The sequence below is a fragment of the Physella acuta genome, unplaced genomic scaffold (assembly GCF_028476545.2).
Source record: "Physella acuta isolate Inbredline_101_S28 unplaced genomic scaffold, ASM2847654v3 ptg002042l, whole genome shotgun sequence".
In the NCBI taxonomy this organism is placed as follows: Eukaryota; Metazoa; Mollusca; class Gastropoda; family Physidae; genus Physella; species Physella acuta.
This window is the reverse complement of record NW_026733545.1, coordinates 65,953-91,277: the sequence shown is the minus strand read 5'-3', so window position 1 is coordinate 91,277 and position 25,325 is coordinate 65,953. Positions and strand designations below refer to the sequence as shown.

The 25,325-nt window shown below is 42.6% G+C and overlaps 1 protein-coding gene across 3 annotated transcripts in view; it reads right to left on the bottom strand.

Annotated features, from left to right (window-relative positions):
* The window catches only part of LOC131931834 (guanylate cyclase soluble subunit beta-2-like), a 52,568-nt gene extending 33,421 nt beyond the window's left edge, over positions 1–19,147 (bottom strand). For 2 of the 3 annotated variants that reach the window (XM_059288697.1, XM_059288700.1), the window contains exons 1-3: positions 19,043–19,147; positions 17,996–18,130; positions 17,807–17,880 (exon numbers count right to left, since the gene is read on the bottom strand). In XM_059288697.1, the coding sequence (XP_059144680.1) occupies positions 17,807–17,880; positions 17,996–17,998 (77 nt within the window). In that variant the 5' untranslated portion in view covers positions 17,999–18,130; positions 19,043–19,147. The remainder of the gene's footprint in view (positions 1–17,806; positions 17,881–17,995; positions 18,131–19,042) is intronic. The other variant, XM_059288698.1, reaches the window with a different exon arrangement.
* Positions 19,148–25,325: the final 6,178 nt, after the last annotated feature.

Here is a 25,325-nt window from a genome sequence, read left to right as displayed (position 1 = left end):
CAGAGACAAGATCTTCATATACAGAGACAAGATCTTCATATACAGAGACAAGATCTTCATATACAGGCTAGACAAGATCTTCATATACAGGCTAGAGAAGATCTTCATATACAGAGACAAGATCTTCATATACAGGCTAGACAAGATCTTCATATACAGAGACAAGATCTTCATATACAGAGACAAGATCTTCATATACAGAGACAAGATCTTCATATACAGAGACAAGATCTTCATATACAGGCTAGACAAGATCTTCATATACAGGCTAGACAAGATCTTCAGATACAGGCTAGACAAGATCTTCATATACAGAGACAAGATCTTCATATACAGAGACAAGATCTTCATATACAGGCTAGACAAGATCTTCATATACAGAGACAAGATCTTCATATACAGAGACAAGATCTTCATATACAGAGACAAGATCTTCATATACAGGCTAGACAAGATCTTCATATACAGGCTAGACAAGATCTTCATATACAGGCTAGACAAGATCTTCACATACAGAGACAAGATCTTCATATACAGAGACAAGATCTTCATATACAGGCTAGACAAGATCTTCACATACAGAGACAAGATCTTCATATACAGAGACAAGATCTTCATATACAGAGACAAGATCTTCATATACAGAGACAAGATCTTCATATACAGAGACAAGATCTTCATATACACAGACAAGATCTTCATATACAGAGACAAGATCTTCATATACAGAGACAAGATCTTCATATACAGACTAGACAAGATCTTCATATACAGAGACAAGATCTTCATATACAGAGACAAGATCTTCATATACAGAGACAAGATCTTCATATACAGAGACAAGATCTTCATATACAGAGACAAGATCTTCATATACAGGCTAGACAAGATCTTCATATACAGGCTAGACAAGATCTTCATATACAGAGACAAGATATTCATATACAGAGACAAGATCTTCATATACAGAGACAAGATCTTCACATTCAGAGACAAGATCTTCATATACAGAGACAAGATCTTCATATACAGGCTAGACAAGATCTTCATATACAGGCTAGACAAGATCTTCATATACAGAGACAAGATATTCATATACAGAGACAAGATCTTCATATACAGGCTAGAAAAGATCTTCATATACAGGCTAGACAAGATCTTCATATACAGAGACAAGATCTTCATATACAGAGACAAGATCTTCATATACAGAGACGAGATCTTCATATACAGAGACAAGATCTTCATATACAGGCTAGACAAGATCTTCATATACAGAGACAAGATCTTCATATACAGAGACAAGATCTTCATATACAGGCTAGACAAGATCTTCACATACAGAGACAAGATCTTCATATACAGAGACAAGATCTTCATATACAGAGACAAGATCTTCATATACAGAGACAAGATCTTCATATACAGAGACAAGATCTTCATATACACAGACAAGATCTTCATATACAGAGACAAGATCTTCATATACAGAGACAAGATCTTCATATACAGACTAGACAAGATCTTCATATACAGAGACAAGATCTTCATATACAGAGACAATATCTTCATATACAGAGACAAGATCTTCATATACAGAGACAAGATCTTCATATACAGAGACAAGATCTTCATATACAGGCTAGACAAGATCTTCATATACAGAGACAAGATATTCATATACTGAGACAAGATCTTCATATACAGGCTAGAAAAGATCTTCATATACAGGCTAGACAAGATCTTCATATACAGAGACAAGATCTTCATATACAGAGACAAGATCTTCATATACAGAGACAAGATCTTCATATACAGACTAGACAAGATCTTCATATACAGAGACAAGATCTTCATATACAGAGACAAGATCTTCATATACAGAGACAAGATCTTCACATTCAGAGACAAGATCTTCATATACAGAGACAAGATCTTCATATACAGGATAGACAAGATCTTCATATACAGGCTAGACAAGATCTTCATATACAGAGACAAGATATTCATATACAGAGACAAGATCTTCATATACAGGCTAGAAAAGATCTTCATATACAGGCTAGACAAGATCTTCATATACAGAGACAAGATCTTCATATACAGGCTAGACAAGATCTTCACATACAGAGACAAGATCTTCATATACAGAGACAAGATCTTCATATACAGAGACAAGATCTTCATATACAGAGACAAGATCTTCATATACAGAGACAAGATCTTCATATACACAGACAAGATCTTCATATACAGAGACAAGATCTTCATATACAGAGACAAGATCTTCATATACAGACTAGACAAGATCTTCATATACAGAGACAAGATCTTCATATACAGAGACAAGATCTTCATATACAGAGACAAGATCTTCATATACAGAGACAAGATCTTCATATACAGAGACAAGATCTTCATATACAGGCTAGACAAGATCTTCATATACAGGCTAGACAAGATCTTCATATACAGAGACAAGATATTCATATACAGAGACAAGATCTTCATATACAGAGACAAGATCTTCACATTCAGAGACAAGATCTTCATATACAGAGACAAGATCTTCATATACAGGCTAGACAAGATCTTCATATACAGGCTAGACAAGATCTTCATATACAGAGACAAGATATTCATATACAGAGACAAGATCTTCATATACAGGCTAGAAAAGATCTTCATATACAGGCTAGACAAGATCTTCATATACAGAGACAAGATCTTCATATACAGAGACAAGATCTTCATATACAGAGACAAGATCTTCATATACAGGCTAGACAAGATATTCATATACAGGCCAGAAAAGATCTTCATATACAGGCTAGAAAAGATCTTTATATACAGGCTAGACAAGATCTTCATATACAGGCTAGAAAAGATCTTTATATACAGGCTAGACAAGATCTTCATATACAGGCTAGACAAGATCTTCATATACAGGCTAGACAAGATCTTCACATACAGAGACAAGATCTTCATATACAGAGACAAGATCTTCATATACAGGCTAGACAAGATCTTCACATACAGAGACAAGATCTTCATATACAGAGACAAGATCTTCATATACAGAGACAAGATCTTCATATACAGAGACAAGATCTTCATATACAGAGACAAGATCTTCATATACACAGACAAGATCTTCATATACAGAGACAAGATCTTCATATACAGAGACAAGATCTTCATATACAGACTAGACAAGATCTTCATATACAGAGACAAGATCTTCATATACAGAGACAAGATCTTCATATACAGAGACAAGATCTTCATATACAGAGACGAGATCTTCATATACAGAGACAAGATCTTCATATACAGGCTAGACAAGATCTTCATATACAGAGACAAGATCTTCATATACAGAGACAAGATCTTCATATACAGGCTAGACAAGATATTCATATACAGGCCAGAAAAGATCTTCATATACAGGCTAGAAAAGATCTTTATATACAGGCTAGACAAGATCTTCATATACAGGCTAGAAAAGATCTTTATATACAGGCTAGACAAGATCTTCATATACAGGCTAGACAAGATCTTCATATACAGGCTAGACAAGATCTTCACATACAGAGACAAGATCTTCATATACAGAGACAAGATCTTCATATACAGGCTAGACAAGATCTTCACATACAGAGACAAGATCTTCATATACAGAGACAAGATCTTCATATACAGAGACAAGATCTTCATATACAGAGACAAGATCTTCATATACAGAGACAAGATCTTCATATACACAGACAAGATCTTCATATACAGAGACAAGATCTTCATATACAGAGACAAGATCTTCATATACAGACTAGACAAGATCTTCATATACAGAGACAAGATCTTCATATACAGAGACAAGATCTTCATATACAGAGACAAGATCTTCATATACAGAGACAAGATCTTCATATACAGAGACAAGATCTTCATATACAGGCTAGACAAGATCTTCATATACAGAGACAAGATATTCATATACTGAGACAAGATCTTCATATACAGGCTAGAAAAGATCTTCATATACAGGCTAGACAAGATCTTCATATACAGAGACAAGATCTTCATATACAGAGACAAGATCTTCATATACAGAGACAAGATCTTCATATACAGACTAGACAAGATCTTCATATACAGAGACAAGATCTTCATATACAGAGACAAGATCTTCATATACAGAGACAAGATCTTCACATTCAGAGACAAGATCTTCATATACAGAGACAAGATCTTCATATACAGGATAGACAAGATCTTCATATACAGGCTAGACAAGATCTTCATATACAGAGACAAGATATTCATATACAGAGACAAGATCTTCATATACAGGCTAGAAAAGATCTTCATATACAGGCTAGACAAGATCTTCATATACAGAGACAAGATCTTCATATACAGAGACAAGATCTTCATATACAGGCTAGACAAGATATTCATATACAGGCCAGAAAAGATCTTCATATACAGGCTAGAAAAGATCTTTATATACAGGCTAGACAAGATCTTCATATACAGGCTAGAAAAGATCTTTATATACAGGCTAGACAAGATCTTCATATACAGGCTAGACAAGATCTTCATATACAGGCTAGACAAGATCTTCACATACAGAGACAAGATCTTCATATACAGAGACAAGATCTTCATATACAGGCTAGACAAGATCTTCACATACAGAGACAAGATCTTCATATACAGAGACAAGATCTTCATATACAGAGACAAGATCTTCATATACAGAGACAAGATCTTCATATACAGAGACAAGATCTTCATACACACAGACAAGATCTTCATATACAGAGACAAGATCTTCATATACAGAGACAAGATCTTCATATACAGACTAGACAAGATCTTCATATACAGAGACAAGATCTTCATATACAGAGACAAGATCTTCATATACAGAGACAAGATCTTCATATACAGAGACAAGATCTTCATATACAGAGACAAGATCTTCATATACAGGCTAGACAAGATCTTCATATACAGAGACAAGATATTCATATACTGAGACAAGATCTTCATATACAGGCTAGAAAAGATCTTCATATACAGGCTAGACAAGATCTTCATATACAGAGACAAGATCTTCATATACAGAGACAAGATCTTCATATACAGAGACAAGATCTTCATATACAGAGACAAGATCTTCATGTACAGACTAGACAAGATCTTCATATACAGAGACAAGATCTTCATATACAGAGACAAGATCTTCATATACAGGCTAGACAAGATCTTCACATACAGAGACAAGATCTTCATATACAGAGACAAGATCTTCATATACAGGCTAGACAAGATCTTCATATACAGGCTAGACAAGATCTTCATATACAGAGACAAGATATTCATATACAGAGACAAGATCTTCATATACAGGCTAGAAAAGATCTTCATATACAGGCTAGACAAGATCTTCATATACAGAGACAAGATCTTCATATACAGACTAGACAAGATCTTCATATACAGAGACAAGATCTTCATATACAGAGACAAGATCTTCATATACAGAGACAAGATCTTCATATACAGAGACAAGATCTTCATATACAGAGACAAGATCTTCATATACAGGCTAGACAAGATCTTCATATACAGAGACAAGATATTCATATACTGAGACAAGATCTTCATATACAGGCTAGAAAAGATCTTCATATACAGGCTAGACAAGATCTTCATATACAGAGACAAGATCTTCATATACAGAGACAAGATCTTCATATACAGAGACAAGATCTTCATATACAGAGACAAGATCTTCATATACAGACTAGACAAGATCTTCATATACAGAGACAAGATCTTCATATACAGAGACAAGATCTTCATATACAGGCTAGACAAGATCTTCACATACAGAGACAAGATCTTCATATACAGAGACAAGATCTTCATATACAGGCTAGACAAGATCTTCATATACAGGCTAGACAAGATCTTCATATACAGAGACAAGATATTCATATACAGAGACAAGATCTTCATATACAGGCTAGAAAAGATCTTCATATACAGGCTAGACAAGATCTTCATATACAGAGACAAGATCTTCATATACAGAGACAAGATCTTCATATACAGAGACGAGATCTTCATATACAGAGACAAGATCTTCATATACAGGCTAGACAAGATCTTCATATACAGAGACAAGATCTTCATATACAGAGACAAGATCTTCATATACAGGCTAGACAAGATATTCATATACAGGCCAGAAAAGATCTTCATATACAGGCTAGAAAAGATCTTTATATACAGGCTAGACAAGATCTTCATATACAGGCTAGAAAAGATCTTTATATACAGGCTAGACAAGATCTTCATATACAGGCTAGACAAGATCTTCATATACAGGCTAGACAAGATCTTCACATACAGAGACAAGATCTTCATATACAGAGACAAGATCTTCATATACAGGCTAGACAAGATCTTCACATACAGAGACAAGATCTTCATATACAGAGACAAGATCTTCATATACAGAGACAAGATCTTCATATACAGAGACAAGATCTTCATATACAGAGACAAGATCTTCATATACACAGACAAGATCTTCATATACAGAGACAAGATCTTCATATACAGAGACAAGATCTTCATATACAGACTAGACAAGATCTTCATATACAGAGACAAGATCTTCATATACAGAGACAAGATCTTCATATACAGAGACAAGATCTTCATATACAGAGACAAGATCTTCATATACAGAGACAAGATCTTCATATACAGGCTAGACAAGATCTTCATATACAGGCTAGACAAGATCTTCATATACAGAGACAAGATATTCATATACAGAGACAAGATCTTCATATACAGGCTAGAAAAGATCTTCATATACAGGCTAGACAAGATCTTCATATACAGAGACAAGATCTTCATATACAGAGACAAGTTCTTCATATACAGAGACAAGATCTTCATATACAGAGACAAGATCTTCATATACAGAGACAAGATCTTCATATACAGAGACAAGATCTTCATATACAGAGACAAGATCTTCATATACAGGCTAGACAAGATCTTCATATACAGGCTAGAGAAGATCTTCATATACAGAGACAAGATCTTCATATACAGGCTAGACAAGATCTTCATATACAGAGACAAGATCTTCATATACAGAGACAAGATCTTCATATACAGAGACAAGATCTTCATATACAGAGACAAGATCTTCATATACAGGCTAGACAAGATCTTCATATACAGGCTAGACAAGATCTTCAGATACAGGCTAGACAAGATCTTCATATACAGAGACAAGATCTTCATATACAGAGACAAGATCTTCATATACAGGCTAGACAAGATCTTCATATACAGAGACAAGATCTTCATATACAGAGACAAGATCTTCATATACAGGCTAGACAAGATCTTCATATACAGGCTAGACAAGATCTTCATATACAGAGACAAGATCTTCACATACAGAGACAAGATCTTCATATACAGGCTAGACAAATCTTCATATACAAACTAGACTAAATCTTCACATACAGAGACAAGATCTTCATATACAGGCTGGACAAGATCTTCATATACAGAGACAAGATCTTCATATACAGAGACAAGATCTTCATATACAGAGACAAGATCTTCATATACAGAGACAAGATCTTCATATACAGGCTAGACAAGATCTTCATATACAGAGACAAGATATTCATATACAGAGACAAGATCTTCATGTACAGGCTAGACAAGATCTTCATATACAGGCTAGCCAAGATCTTCATATACAGAGACAAGATCTTCATATACAGAGACAAGATCTTCATAAACAGGCTAGACAAGATCTTCATATACAGAGACAAGATCTTCATATACAGGCTAGACAAGATCTTCATATACAGAGACAAGATATTCATATACAGAGACAAGATATTCATATACAGAGACAAGATCTTCATATACAGAGACAAGATCTTCATATACAGAGACAAGATATTCATATACAGAGACAAGATCTTCATATACAGAGACAAGATCTTCATATACAGAGACAAGATCTTCATATACAGGCTAGACAAGATCTTCATATACAGAGACAAGATCTTCATATACAGGCTAGACAAGATCTTCATATACAGGCTAGAGAAGATCTCCATATACAGAGACAAGATCTTCATATACAGGCTAGACAAGATCTTCACATACAGAGACAAGATCTTCATATACAGAGACAAGATCTTCATATACAGAGACAAGATCTTCATATACAGAGACAAGATCTTCTTATACAGAGACAAGATCTTCATATACAGAGACAAGATCTTCATATACAGAGACAAGATCTTCATATACAGAGACAAGATCTTCATATACAGAGACAAGATCTTCATATACAGAGACAATATCTTCATATACAGAGACAAGATCTTCATATACAGAGACGAGATCTTCATATACAGAGACGAGATCTTCATATACAGAGACAAGATCTTCATATACAGAGACAAGATCTTCATATACAGAGACAAGATATTCATATACAGAGACAAGATCTTCATATACAGGCTAGACAAGATCTTCATATACAGGCTAGAAAAGATCTTCATATACAGGCTAGACAAGATCTTCATATACAGAGACAAGATCTTCATATACAGAGACAAGATCTTCATATACAGAGACAAGATCTTCATATACAGAGACAAGATCTTCATATACAGAGACAAGATCTTCATATACAGAGACAAGATCTTCATATACAGAGACAAGATCTTCATATACAGACTAGACAAGATCTTCATATACAGAGACAAGATCTTCATATACAGAGACAAGTGATTCATATACAGAGACAAGATCTTCATATACAGAGACAAGATCTTCATATACAGAGACAAGATCTTCATATACAGGCTAGACAAGATCTTCATATACAGAGACAAGATATTCATATACAGAGACAAGATCTTCATATACAGGCTAGACAAGATATTCATATACAGGCCAGAAAAGATCTTCATATACAGGCTAGAAAAGATCTTTATATACAGGCTAGACAAGATCTTCATATACAGGCTAGAAAAGATCTTTATATACAGGCTAGACAAGATCTTCATATACAGGCTAGACAAGATCTTCATATACAGGCTAGACAAGATCTTCACATACAGAGACAAGATCTTCATATACAGAGACAAGATCTTCATATACAGGCTAGACAAGATCTTCACATACAGAGACAAGATCTTCATATACAGAGACAAGATCTTCATATACAGAGACAAGATCTTCATATACAGAGACAAGATCTTCATATACAGAGACAAGATCTTCATATACACAGACAAGATCTTCATATACAGAGACAAGATCTTCATATACAGAGACAAGATCTTCATATACAGACTAGACAAGATCTTCATATACAGAGACAAGATCTTCATATACAGAGACAAGATCTTCATATACAGAGACAAGATCTTCATATACAGAGACAAGATCTTCATATACAGGCTAGACAAGATCTTCATATACAGGCTAGACAAGATCTTCATATACAGGCTAGACAAGATCTTCATATACAGAGACAAGATATTCATATACTGAGACAAGATCTTCATATACAGGCTAGAAAAGATCTTCATATACAGGCTAGACAAGATCTTCATATACAGAGACAAGATCTTCATATACAGAGACAAGATCTTCATATACAGAGACAAGATCTTCATATACAGAGACAAGATCTTCATATACAGACTAGACAAGATCTTCATATACAGAGACAAGATCTTCATATACAGAGACAAGATCTTCATATACAGGCTAGACAAGATCTTCACATACAGAGACAAGATCTTCATATACAGAGACAAGATCTTCATATACAGGCTAGACAAGATCTTCATATACAGGCTAGACAAGATCTTCATATACAGAGACAAGATATTCATATACAGAGACAAGATCTTCATATACAGGCTAGAAAAGATCTTCATATACAGGCTAGACAAGATCTTCATATACAGAGACAAGATCTTCATATACAGAGACAAGATCTTCATATACAGAGACGAGATCTTCATATACAGAGACAAGATCTTCATATACAGGCTAGACAAGATCTTCATATACAGAGACAAGATCTTCATATACAGAGACAAGATCTTCATATACAGGCTAGACAAGATATTCATATACAGGCCAGAAAAGATCTTCATATACAGGCTAGAAAAGATCTTTATATACAGGCTAGACAAGATCTTCATATACAGGCTAGAAAAGATCTTTATATACAGGCTAGACAAGATCTTCATATACAGGCTAGACAAGATCTTCATATACAGGCTAGACAAGATCTTCACATACAGAGACAAGATCTTCATATACAGAGACAAGATCTTCATATACAGGCTAGACAAGATCTTCACATACAGAGACAAGATCTTCATATACAGAGACAAGATCTTCATATACAGAGACAAGATCTTCATATACAGAGACAAGATCTTCATATACAGAGACAAGATCTTCATATACACAGACAAGATCTTCATATACAGAGACAAGATCTTCATATACAGAGACAAGATCTTCATATACAGACTAGACAAGATCTTCATATACAGAGACAAGATCTTCATATACAGAGACAAGATCTTCATATACAGAGACAAGATCTTCATATACAGAGACAAGATCTTCATATACAGAGACAAGATCTTCATATACAGGCTAGACAAGATCTTCATATACAGGCTAGACAAGATCTTCATATACAGAGACAAGATATTCATATACAGAGACAAGATCTTCATATACAGGCTAGAAAAGATCTTCATATACAGGCTAGACAAGATCTTCATATACAGAGACAAGATCTTCATATACAGAGACAAGTTCTTCATATACAGAGACAAGATCTTCATATACAGAGACAAGATCTTCATATACAGAGACAAGATCTTCATATACAGAGACAAGATCTTCATATACAGAGACAAGATCTTCATATACAGGCTAGACAAGATCTTCATATACAGGCTAGAGAAGATCTTCATATACAGAGACAAGATCTTCATATACAGGCTAGACAAGATCTTCATATACAGAGACAAGATCTTCATATACAGAGACAAGATCTTCATATACAGAGACAAGATCTTCATATACAGGCTAGACAAGATCTTCATATACAGGCTAGACAAGATCTTCAGATACAGGCTAGACAAGATCTTCATATACAGAGACAAGATCTTCATATACAGAGACAAGATCTTCATATACAGGCTAGACAAGATCTTCATATACAGAGACAAGATCTTCATATACAGAGACAAGATCTTCATATACAGGCTAGACAAGATCTTCATATACAGGCTAGACAAGATCTTCATATACAGAGACAAGATCTTCACATACAGAGACAAGATCTTCATATACAGGCTAGACAAATCTTCATATACAAACTAGACTAAATCTTCACATACAGAGACAAGATCTTCATATACAGGCTGGACAAGATCTTCATATACAGAGACAAGATCTTCATATACAGAGACAAGATCTTCATATACAGAGACAAGATCTTCATATACAGAGACAAGATCTTCATATACAGGCTAGACAAGATCTTCATATACAGAGACAAGATATTCATATACAGAGACAAGATCTTCATGTACAGGCTAGACAAGATCTTCATATACAGGCTAGACAAGATCTTCATATACAGAGACAAGATCTTCATATACAGAGACAAGATCTTCATAAACAGGCTAGACAAGATCTTCATATACAGAGACAAGATCTTCATATACAGGCTAGACAAGATCTTCATATACAGAGACAAGATATTCATATACAGAGACAAGATATTCATATACAGAGACAAGATCTTCATATACAGAGACAAGATCTTCATATACAGAGACAAGATATTCATATACAGAGACAAGATCTTCATATACAGAGACAAGATCTTCATATACAGAGACAAGATCTTCATATACAGGCTAGACAAGATCTTCATATACAGAGACAAGATCTTCATATACATGCTAGACAAGATCTTCATATACAGGCTAGAGAAGATCTTCATATACAGAGACAAGATCTTCATATACAGGCTAGACAAGATCTTCACATACAGAGACAAGATCTTCATATACAGAGACAAGATCTTCATATACAGAGACAAGATCTTCATATACAGAGACAAGATCTTCTTATACAGAGACAAGATCTTCATATACAGAGACAAGATCTTCATATACAGAGACAAGATCTTCATATACAGAGACAAGATCTTCATATACAGAGACAAGATCTTCATATACAGAGACAAGATCTTCATATACAGAGACAAGATCTTCATATACAGAGACGAGATCTTCATATACAGAGACGAGATCTTCATATACAGAGACAAGATCTTCATATACAGAGACAAGATCTTCATATACAGAGACAAGATATTCATATACAGAGACAAGATCTTCATATACAGGCTAGACAAGATCTTCATATACAGGCTAGAAAAGATCTTCATATACAGGCTAGACAAGATCTTCATATACAGAGACAAGATCTTCATATACAGAGACAAGATCTTCATATACAGAGACAAGATCTTCATATACAGAGACAAGATCTTCATATACAGAGACAAGATCTTCATATACAGAGACAAGATCTTCATATACAGAGACAAGATCTTCATATACAGACTAGACAAGATCTTCATATACAGAGACAAGATCTTCATATACAGAGACAAGTGATTCATATACAGAGACAAGATCTTCATATACAGAGACAAGATCTTCATATACAGAGACAAGATCTTCATATACAGGCTAGACAAGATCTTCATATACAGAGACAAGATATTCATATACAGAGACAAGATCTTCATATACAGGCTAGACAAGATCTTCATATACAGGCTAGACAAGATCTTCATATACAGAGACAAGATCTTCATATACAGAGAAAAGATCTTCATATACAGGCTAGACAAGATCTTCATATACAGAGACAAGATCTTCATATACAGAGACAAGATCTTCATATACAGGCTAGACAAGATCTTCATATATAGGCTAGACAAGATCTTCATATATAGGCTAGACAAGGGGTAATCTACGTTCAAAGGTTCAAACAGGAATTCAATTGTTGATGGGAAGAAATGTATAGCTGTAGTGTGTATGTATGTATGATGTGGATGGGAACAATCATACACACACACGCACAAAAACGTATATATATATATATATATATATATATATATATATATATATATATCCTTTGAATAGCTGCTAGACAGGTCTGTCAGATAAAATAAAAATTTTTACTTTCGATTGAAGCTGTGGTGGGGTGATGGGGGGGCGGGATGCACATCAAAGTAGTCAGCTAATAAAAATATTTGAAGTAACCTCTTCCTGACGCCGATTCTTAAAATATTTTGTTAATCAATTACAAACGGTTTGCTTTCAATTAGCTTAATTGCCATAATTTTGCTCATTGACATGAAAGAGATAAAATAACATTGAGAAATCAGGGAACGTTTGAATAATTTTCTTTGAAGCTGTTTAAAAAACACGCATTCCAAATATTTCAACAGTAATTTTTTGTTCAGTTTTTAATGAAATACAGATTATGTAAATGTCCTAGCCTTCAGTAGCTCACTCGGTATAACAAAATCTGCCGGTGCTCATATAACCCTATAATCCTGTCGTCACCCCACTCCCCCCCCCCACACAACACACACAACACACACACTCCGCACATATGCCCATTCACTAAATTGCCACATATGTTTATATTCTTACACTCTGAACATGTTGTGATCGTTCATCACCCCACCCCAACCACGCCACATAACACCCCCAACCACGTCACATAACACCCCCCCCCCCCCACCCCACTTATAAGGTTGGTACCCACGTTTGTATTATCGCACCTGTAACATGCGGAAATTGTTCATCAGCACCTCCCCCCCCCCCCCCCCGTCACAGTCCATTAGCCACACCACTTCCGCTAATGACCACTTGCTGCTGGCCACTCGTTAGTCGTTTGATTGGCCTAATTAACGGCAGTTAGGTGATCAATGGCGACTAACTGGATGACGTCACGTGACTGCAACCTTTGATACCTTGGTCACGGCGGTACATGGGTTATAGGAACATGGGATATGGGGGGCTTCAAAGGGAGGCTTCAACGGGAGGCTTCCATTGGGGTGGGGGGAGGCTTCAATGGGAGGCTTTAATGGGAGGCTTCAAGGGGGGGGGGCTTCAATGGGATGCTTCATTTGGGGGGGGCCTTCAATGGGAGGCTTCAATTGGGGGGGGGGGGGGCTTCAATGGGATGCTTCATTTGGGGGGGCCTTCAATGGGAGGCTTCAATTGGGGGGGGGGGGGGGCTTCAATGGGAGGCTTCAATTGGGGGGGGGCTTCAATGGGAGGCTTCAATTGGGGGGGGGGCTTCAATGGGAGGCTTCAATTGGGGGGGGGCTTCAATGGGAGGCTTCAATTGGGGGGGGCTTCAATGGGAGGCTTCAATGGGAGGCTTCAATTGGGGGGGGGAGGGGCTTCAATGGGAGGCTTCAATTGGGGGGGGGGCTTCAATGGGGGGGGGGGGGCTTCAATGGGAGGCTTCAATTGGGGGGGGGGGCTTCAATGGGAGGCTTCATTTGGGGGGGGGCTTCAATGGGAGGCTTCAATTGGGGGGGGGGGCTTCAATGGGAGGCTTCAATTGGGGGGGGGCTTCAATGGGAGGCTTCATTTGGGGGGGGGCTTCAATGGGAGGCTTCAATGGGAGGCTTCAATTGGGGGGGGGGCTTCAATGGGAGGCTTCATTTGGGGGGGGGGCTTCAATGGGAGGCTTCAATGGGAGGCTTCAATGGGAGGCTTCAATTGGGGGGGGGGCTTCAATGGGAGGCTTCAATTGGGGGGGGGGGGCTTCAATGGGAGGCTTCATTTGGGGGGGGGGGCTTCAATGGGAGGCTTCAATGGGAGGCTTCAATGGGAGGCTTCAATGGGAGGCTTCAATGGGAGGCTTCAATGGGAGGCTTCAATGGGAGGCTTCAATGGGAGGCTTCAATTGGGGGGGGGGGGGCTTCAATGGGAGGCTTCAATTGGGGGGGGGCTTCAATGGGAGGCTTCAATTGGGGGGGGGGGGGCTTCAATGGGAGGCTTCAATTGGGGGGGGGGGCTTCAATGGGAGGCTTCCATTGGGGGGGGGGGAGGGCTTCAATGGGAGGCTTCAATTGGGGGGGGGCTTCAATGGGAGGCTTCAATGGGAGGCTTCAATTGGGGGGGGGGGAGGGGCTTCAATGGGAGGCTTCAATTGGGGGGGGGCTTCAATGGGGGGGGGGGCTTCAATGGGAGGCTTCAATTGGGGGGGGGGCTTCAATGGGAGGCTTCATTTGGGGGGGGGCTTCAATGGGAGGCTTCAATTGGGGGGGGGCTTCAATGGGAGGCTTCAATTGGGGGGGGGGCTTCAATGGGAGGCTTCATTTGGGGGGGGGGCTTCAATGGGAGGCTTCAATGGGAGGCTTCAATTGGGGGGGGGGGCTTCAATGGGAGGCTTCATTTGGGGGGGGGGGCTTCAATGGGAGGCTTCAATGGGAGGCTTCAATTGGGGGGGGGGGCTTCAATGGGAGGCTTCAATTGGGGGGGGGGGGCTTCAATGGGAGGCTTCATTTGGGGGGGGGGGGGGGGGGCTTCAATGGGAGGCTTCAATGGGAGGCTTCAATGGGAGGCTTCAATTGGGGGGGCTTCAATGGGAGGCTTCAATTGGGGGGGGGGGCTTCAATGGGAGGCTTCAATTGGGGGGGAGGGCTTCAATGGGAGGCTTCAATGGGAGGCTTCAATTGGGGGGGAGGGCTTCAATGGGAGGCTTCAATGGGGGGGGGCTTCAATGGGAGGCTTCAATTGGGGGGGGGGGCTTCAATGGGAGGCTTCAATTGGGGGGGGGGGCTTCAATGGGAGGCTTCAATTGGGGGGGGGGGGGGGCTTCAATGGGAGGCTTCAATTGGGGGCTTCAATGGGAGGCTTCCATTGGGGGGGAGGCTTCAATTGGGGTGGGGGGCTTCACCCCTAAACTGGTATCCGTCACAAATAAAATCCACTACCGTTGTGAATGAGTTAATATGTCTCTATAAAATAACTCATTAAAATACGTTGGTGAATTAAAGTCTGTCAGAGAAAAAGAGCATAAAGTACCACTTCCGGTAATGGAAATCGCTCTAAAGTTTATATAAACCTCTGCATGTGAACTTTTACTTTGTTTTTGGTACTCAGGATGGAGTTGCAATGTCTAGTTGTAAAAATCTCCTTTCTTCACGTTTGCACCTTCACGAAAAGTAGAACTACAACACAGCTCATTTCACAACAGATCTTCATTCCCCCCCCCCCCTTCTACTGCAGCCCTCTAAATGAGCTCTTAAGTCACTCTCTACCCCCCCTCCCCCCTTCTCCTACGTCATCCAGGTGACAAAGAATTTAAAAGTGCATGTTTGAAACACCTGAGCAGGCGTCACTAGACGCACGTGCATCCATCACCTTCTATCAAACACCCGATCTAGACGGTGCAGCAACTAATCAATTGACACGACATTATTTTCCTATTAGTGCCGTCCGACATCTCGCTAACCAAGTTTTTAATTTGCTAAACATCTTTTGTGCTGCCCTCTTGTAAACATTATCAAATCATCGGATGGGACTTGTATTACTAATGTCAGATTGACAGCAGACTTGTATTACTAATGTCATATTGACAGCAGACTTGTATTACTAATGTCACATGGACGACAGACTTGTATTACTAATGTCACATGTAAACAGACTTGTATTACTAATGTCAGATTGACAACAGACTTGTATTACTAATGTCACATGGAAAACAGACTTGTATTACTAATGTCACATGGAAAACAGACTTGTATTACTAATGCTATATTGACAGCAGACTTGTATTACTAATGTCACATGGAAAACAGACTTGTATTACTAATGTCACATGGAAAACAGACTTGTCTTACTAATGTCACATGGAAAACAGACTTGTATTACTAATGTCACATTTAAAACAGACTTGTATTACTAATGTCATATTGACAGCAGACTTGTATTACTAATGTCACATGGAAAACAGACTTGTATTACTAATGTCACATGGACAACAGACTTGTATTACGGCATCACATTGATGTCGGACTTGTTTTACAAAAGTCATATTGACAGGGAGTAATACTGTTGACATTTAAATGACTATTTTATAAATGTCACGTGTTATATACTGCTGTTGTACGTATTTTAAGATTGGCTCTCCAAATGTTACACGGATATATAATAACTGACATTTACGGGTGTTTTTTTTAACATAAGTGGTACAGGTGTACCTTTTTTTTTGATTATGTAAATTTTTTTTCCCTTATTCTTTTTTTTTACGTAAAAAAATGTAAAATGTAAAATTTTTGTTTGTTACGACCATTTTGAAGTTTATACTTTTATCAATGCTGCAAGACTTTAACACAGGGCGTCGATGGTTTATCAAAACCACTTAAGTTAAGCTTCAAAGTGTTTCAATTTATGGGAAAACAGTTGTTTTAATGACCTCGTATATCAAAGACTATTACATCCCTATATTAGACTGTAAGCCTTTGTCAAGAAAGCAAAACGTGCTGATGTTGCAAGCTTGCCCCAAAGAACTAAAAGAAATGTCTCGCAATGTGTGGGTATCAGAAATGTGGAGGGTTGTTTCCCTTGATATAAAAACTTACAGAATCATCTCCCACATCTCCTGTCCGAACTTTGACGTCACCAGGTCTTTGATCACACAGTGGATGTGTCCGTACTGAAACACATTAGATGACGTCATACTGGTCAATACAGAGGACATTTTTTATGACGTAACGTATACAGTGAACATATTAATGACGTAATATTGCATGCCAAAGTTTTCTACTCACCATCTTGTGCTTGTCTCCGTTAGGTTGTGATTAAAGATTAGCCGGAAGATAAACACACCGAGCTATTTATAGATGAAACAATAACATGTTCCGTGAGAGCGGATTCTGAAACTGTCAATATGATCTTTGGACGACCTAGAAAACACGGTTTGACATCCTGAGAGGAGAGAAACTTCACATCGCTGGGGGGGGGGGGGGGGGGGGTCTTACGTGTGGGAGGATGTTAAATGATGTCATTGTTAAAGCTCATTGTCACATACGTGATTATAAATACTGATGTCACATACGTGATTATAAATACTGATGTCGCATACGTGATTATAAATACTGATGTCAAATACGTGATTTTAGAAGCTGATGTCAAATACGTGATTATAAATACTGATGTCACATACGTGATTATAAATACTGATGTCAAATACGTGATTATAAATACTGATGTCAAATACGTGATTTTAGAAGCTGATGTCAAATACGTGATTATAAATACTGATGTCAAATACCTGATTTTTGAAGCTGATGTCAAATACGTGATTTTAGACGCTGATGTCAAATACGTGATTTTAGAAGCTGATGTCAAATACGTGATTTTAGACGCTGATGTCACATACGTGATTTTAGAAGCTGATGTCAAATACGTGATTTTAGAAGCTGATGTCAAATACGTGATTTTAGACGCTGATGTCACATACGTGATTATAAATACTAATGTCAATACTTGATTATAAATACTGATGTCAAATAAAATACGTGATAATAGAAACTAATGACAAATACGTGATTATAGAAGCTGATGTCAAATACGTGTTTATCAACTGATGTTATACACAAACATATTTAAAAAAAACGGTTGTTAATTACCAGATTATTAAAAAAAAATGAAATTACGAGATTAATAAACAGATGTTAAATACGTGTTTATAAAAAGTGACATGCGAAATGACCAACGGATGAAAAATACGAGAAAAAAAAAATTAAAGGTTGAAACGTAATGAATAACTGATGTAAAATACGAGAAAAAAAATATGATGCTAAAAACGAGATTACCTCGAGAGCAGGTCGGGAGTGCTTCGTGTGAGTGTCCACTGCGTCAGTGCTGTCGGGCAGATACTACGGGCATCACGTGACGACATGCAGGCCGCGACACGTGACTGTTGGTCGATCGCAGGTCTGAGAGGGGGGTGTACCGTAGGTGGGAGAGGTGTGGCAGAGGGGTGGGGTAGGTGTGGCTGGTGGGTGGGGTAGGTGTGGCAGGTGGGGTAGGTGTGGCTGATGGGGTAGGTGTGGCAGGTGGGGTAGGTGTGGCAGGTGGGGTAGGTGTGGCAGGTGGGGTAGGTGTGGCAGGTGGGGTAGGTGTGGCAGGTGGGGTAGATGTGGCAGGTGGGGTAGGTGTGGCAGGTGGGGTAGGTGTGGCAGGTGGGGTAGGTGTGGCAGGTGGGGTTGGTGTGGCAGGTAGGGTAGGTGTGGGTGGGGTAGGTGTGGCAGGTGGGGTAGGTGTGGCAGGTGGGGTAGGTGTGGCAGGTGGGGTAGGTGTGGCAGGTGGGGTAGATGTGGGTGGGGTAGGTGTGGCAGGTGGGGTAGGTGTGGCAGGTGGGGTAGGTGTGGCAGGTGGGGTAGGTGTGGCAGGTGGGGTAGGTGTGGCAGGTGGGGTAGGTGTGGCAGGTGGGGTAGGTGTGGCAGGTGGGGTTGGTGTGGCAGGTGGGGTAGGTGTGGGTGGGGTAGGTGTGGCAGGTGGGGTAGGTGTGGCAGGTGGGGTAGGTGTGGCAGGTGGGGTAGGTGTGGCAGGTGGGGTAGGTGTGGCAGGTGGGGTAGGTGTGGCAGGTGGGGTAGGTGTGGCAGGTGGGGTAGGTGTGGCAGGTGGGGTAGGTGTGGCAGGTGGGGTTGGTGTGGCAGGTGGGGTAGGTGTGGCAGGTGGGGTAGGTGTGGCAGGTGGGGTAGGTGTGGCAGGTGGGGTAGGTGTGGCAGGTGGGGTAGGTGTGGCAGGTGGGGTAGGTGTGGGTGGGGTAGGTGTGGCAGGTGGGGTAGGTGTGGCAGGTGGGGTAGGTGTGGCAGGTTGGGTAGGTGTGGCAGGTGGGGTAGGTGTGGCAGGTGGGGTAGGTGTGGCAGGTGGGGTAGGTGTGGCAGGTGGGGTAGGTGTGGCAGGTGGGGTAGGTGTGGCAGGTGGGGTAGGTGTGGCAGGTGGGGTAGGTGTGGGTGGGGTAGGTGTGGCAGGTGGGGTAGGTGTGGCATGTGGGGTAGGTGTGGGTGGGGTAGGTGTGGCAGAGGGGTGGGGTAGGTGTGGCAGGTGGGGTAGGTGTGGCAGGTGTGGCAGGTGTGGCAGGTGGGGTAGGTGTGGGTGGGGTAGGTGTGGGTGGGGTAGGTGTGGCAGGTGGGGTAGGTGTGGCAGGTGGGGTAGGTGTGGCAGGTGGGGTAGGTGTGGCAGGTGGGGTAGGTGTGGTAGGTGGGGTAGGTGTGGCAGGTGGAGTAGGTGTGGCAGGTGGGGTAGGTGTGGCAGATGGGGTAGGTGTGGCAGGTGGGGTAGGTGTGGCAGGATGGGTAGGTGTGGGTGGGGTAGGTGTGGCAGGTGGGGTAGGTGTGGCAGGTGGGGTAGGTGTGGCAGGATGGGTAGGTGTGGGTGGGGTAGGTGTGGCAGGTGGGGTAGGTGTGGCAGGTGGGGTAGGTGTGGCAGGTGGAGTAGGTGTGGCAGGTGGGGTAGGTGTGGCAGATGGGGTAGGTGTGGCAGGTGGGGTAGGTGTGGCAGGATGGGTAGGTGTGGGTGGGGTAGGTGTGGCAGGTGGGGTAGGTGTGTCAGGTGGGGTAGGTGTGGCAGGATGGGTAGGTGTGGCAGGTGGGGTAGGTGTTGCAGGTGGGGTAGGTGTGGCAGGATGGGTAGGTGTGGGTGGGGTAGGTGTGGCAGGTGGGGTAGGTGTGGCAGGTGGGGTAGGTGTGGCAGGTGGGGTAGGTGTGGCAGGTGGGGTAGGTGTGGCAGGTGGGGTAGGTGTGGCAGATGGGGTAGGTGTGGCAGGTGGGGTAGGTGTGGCAGGTGGAGTAGGTGTGGCAGGTGGGGTAGGTGTGGCAGGTGGGGTAGGTGTGGCAGGATGGGTAGGTGTGGGTGGGGTAGGTGTGGCAGGTGGGGTAGGTGTGGCAGGTGGAGTAGGTGTGGGTGGGGTAGGTGTGGCAGGTTGGGTAGGTGTGGCAGGTGGGGTAGGTGTGGCAGGTGGGGTAGGTGTGGCAGGTGGGGTAGGTGTGGCATGTGGGGTAGGTGTGGGTGGGGTAGGTGTGGCAGAGGGGTGGGGTAGGTGTGGCAGGTGGGGTAGGTGTGGCAGGTGGGGTAGGTGTGGCAGGTGGGGTAGGTGTGGCAGGTGGGGTAGGTGTGGGTGGGGTAGGTGTGGCAGGTGGGGTAGGTGTGGCAGGTGGGGTAGGTGTGGCAGGTGGGGTAGGTGTGGCAGGTGGGGTAGGTGTGGCAGGTGGGGTAGGTGTGGCAGGTGGGGTAGGTGTGGCAGGTGGAGTAGGTGTGGCAGGTGGGGTAGGTGTGGCAGATGGGGTAGGTGTGGCAGGTGGGGTAGGTGTGGCAGATGGGGTAGGTGTGGCAGGTGGGGTAGGTGTGGCAGGATGGGTAGGTGTGGGTGGGGTAGGTGTGGCAGGTGGGGTAGGTGTGGCAGGTGGGGTAGGTGTGGCAGGATGGGTAGGTGTGGGTGGGGTAGGTGTGGCAGGTGGGGTAGGTGTGGCAGGTGGAGTAGGTGTGGCAGGTGGGGTAGGTGTGGCAGATGGGGTAGGTGTGGCAGGTGGGGTAGGTGTGGCAGGATGGGTAGGTGTGGGTGGGGTAGGTGTGGCAGGTGGGGTAGGTGTGTCAGGTGGGGTAGGTGTGGCAGGATGGGTATGTGTGGCAGGTGGGGTAGGTGTGGCAGGTGGGGTAGGTGTGGCAGGATGGGTAGGTGTGGGTGGGGTAGGTGTGGCAGGTGGGGTAGGTGTGGCAGGTGGGGTAGGTGTGGCAGGTGGGGTAGGTGTGGCAGGTGGGGTAGGTGTGGCAGGTGGGGTAGGTGTGGCAGATGGGGTAGGTGTGGCAGGTGGGGTAGGTGTGGCAGGTGGAGTAGGTGTGGCAGGTGGGGTAGGTGTGGCAGGTGGGGTAGGTGTGGCAGGATGGGTAGGTGTGGGTGGGGTAGGTGTGGCAGGTGGGGTAGGTGTGGCAGGTGGAGTAGGTGTGGGTGGGGTAGGTGTGGCAGGTTGGGTAGGTGTGGCAGGTGGGGTAGGTGTGGCAGGTGGGGTAGGTGTGGCAGGTGGGGTAGGTGTGGCATGTGGGGTAGGTGTGGGTGGGGTAGGTGTGGCAGAGGGGTGGGGTAGGTGTGGCAGGTGGGGTAGGTGTGGCAGGTGGGGTAGGTGTGGCAGGTGGGGTAGGTGTGGCAGGTGGGGTAGGTGTGGCAGGTGGGGTAGGTGTGGGTGGGGTAGGTGTGGCAGGTGGGGTAGGTGTGGCAGGTGGGGTAGGTGTGGCAGGTGGGGTAGGTGTGGCAGGTGGGGTAGGTGTGGCAGGTGGGGTAGGTGTGGCAGGTGGGGTAGGTGTGGCAGGTGGAGTAGGTGTGGCAGGTGGGGTAGGTGTGGCAGATGGGGTAGGTGTGGCAGGTGGGGTAGGTGTGGCAGGATGGGTAGGTGTGGGTGGGGTAGGTGTGGCAGGTGGGGTAGGTGTGGCAGGTGGGGTAGGTGTGGCAGGATGGGTAGGTGTGGCAGGTGGGGTAGGTGTGGCAGGTGGGGTAGGTGTGGCAGGATGGGTAGGTGTGGGTGGGGTAGGTGTGGCAGGTGGGGTAGGTGTGGCAGGTGGGGTAGGTGTGGCAGGTGGGGTAGGTGTGGCAGGTGGGGTAGGTGTGGCAGATGGGGTAGGTGTGGCAGGTGGGGTAGGTGTGGCAGGTGGAGTAGGTGTGGCAGGTGGGGTAGGTGTGGCAGGTGGGGTAGGTGTGGCAGGATGGGTAGGTGTGGGTGGGGTAGGTGTGGCAGGTGGGGTAGGTGTGGCAGGTGGAGTAGGTGTGGGTGGGGTAGGTGTGGCAGGTTGGGTAGGTGTTGCAGGTGGGGTAGGTGTGGCAGGTGGGGTAGGTGTGGCAGGTGGAGTAGGTGTGGCAGGTGGGGTAGGTGTGGCAGGATGGGTAGGTGTGGGTGGGGTAGGTGTGGCAGGTGGAGTAGGTGTGGGTGGGGTAGGTGTGGCAGGTGGGGTAGGTGTGGCAGGTGGGGTAGGTGTAGGTTGGATAGGTGTGGCAGGTGGGGTAGGTGTGGCAGGTGGGGTAGGTGTGGCAGGTGGGGTAGGTGTGGCAGGTGGGGTAGGTGTGGCAGGTGGGGTAGGTGTGGCAGGTGGGGTAGGTGTGGCAGGTGGGGTAGGTGTGAGTGGTGGGTGGGGTAGGTGCTACTGTTTGGGTAGCAATGGGTGTGGATTACAGCAGGTAGAAGAGAGTAGAGTGTGAAATAAACTTGGTTGTGTGTGTGTACGTGTGGTAGGTGGACTAGGTGTGGGTGTGGTAGTTGTCGTGGTTGAATGTATTGAGCAGGTTGGGTGGAATTAAAAGATGAAGTAGATGGCGGGGTGGGTAGACCCAGAGAATATCAATACTTATCAAGTATTCGTCGACCCAGATTGTTAGGAAATAGCTCGTGTGAGGACAAACAAACAGTGCTGTGAGCAAGGCTGGTGGATTCAAGAAGTGCTCCACCAACGGAATGGTGGATTCAAGAAGTGCTCCACCAAAGCAGCGGTGGATTCAAGAATTGCTCCACCAAAGCAGCGGTGGATTCAAGAATTGCTCCACCAAAGTAGCGGTGGATTCAAGGAGTGCTCCACCAACGTAGCGGTGGATTCAAGAAGTGCTCCACCAACTTAGCGGTGGATTAAAGCGGCGCTCCACAAACATCGTGTGATAGACTAGTGTCAAGAAGTAAGTGATTCAAAACAATTGTTTAAAAACTTACAACTAAAAGAGACACGGTGAGACACTGTGATACACTATGAGACATTGTAAGACACTGTGTCATGTGCTCACAAAGCATGATACTTGCTTACACTACTGATGCTCCCCAACATGTGCGTGGACATCAGAGAGAGTTATAATGTTTTTGATTTCAATTCATCTTTGAGTTAGGGAGTTCGTTAAGAGGATCTTTATCAATGTCCCAGACAGCAGATCAATGTAGCCTGATCTCGAACATTTTTTTTCCTATTGTTTTTCCACTGTAATAGATCAATCAGGGTGGATTAACGAATGTTTGAAGTTTAAATTTATTGGAACAATAAACATGAGAACATTGTTCACTCCGAGCAATACTGATAGATTCAAAGTTTGATTTATGAATGTATGAACTGGGCGGTCACAACTGGGCGAATATAAGTGGGCGACAGAATATTCAAAATAAACGCCGATTTTACATCAAATATTATTTTTTACGTCCTTTGGCCATTTTAGAGTTCTAGTTTTTAATTCAAATCTTTACTTATAGCTTGTAATCTTTCTACTGCAAGATGTGATATCGCTACACAAGGCAACGACGTGTGTACAAAGAAATAGCATCAGAATTCTCATTATAGCTTTGGTCGCAAAAATATGTAAGAGATCTCATGAACGACTAAAACTTTTAATAAAGAAAGCTAGTTAAAATATGTGATAGATGTAATGAGCGAAAAAAGCTATTGTTAAAGGAAGCTACCTAAAAAAGTAAATGAAACAGCTTGCTCAAATGCTTATTATTACAAAGGATTTTATATTTTTTTCACTAGCATTCATCGCCCATTTGGTAATGCCGGGTTGACAATCGCCCAGTTGACAATCGCCCAGTTAGTAATGACGAGTAGGCAATCGCCCAGTGTATAAAAATGTTGTTTTCCAGAAGTGTTTTGACCAAGGATCAAAGGGAGCACTACATTATTTGGTACTACAAGGGAGATCATTAGTGAGTTTCCCAAGGGGCACAACTGAGACAATATCATACAGCAAGCCGAGAACCAAAACATGCTGTCGGCTGTTTGTTGATGGTGGTTCGTGTGTAAACAGGCAATGATCACTGAAGGTGGGGGGGGGGGGGGAGTGCCTGTTATGGTAAAGTCAACTACAGTGACTAAGAGTGACCTAGAGTGATCTAGAGTGAAACAGTGACCCAGAGTGACCTACAGTGACCTATACTGACCTAGAGAGACCTAGAGAGACCTAGAGAGACCTAGAGTGACCAAGAGTGACCTAGAGTGCACTAGAGTGCCCTAAAGTGACAAAAAGTGACCTAGAGTGACCCAAAGTGACCCAGGGTGACCTAGAGTGGGAGTGACCCAGGGTGACCTAGAGTGGGAGTGACCCAGGGTGACCTAGAGTGACCAAGAGTAACCTAG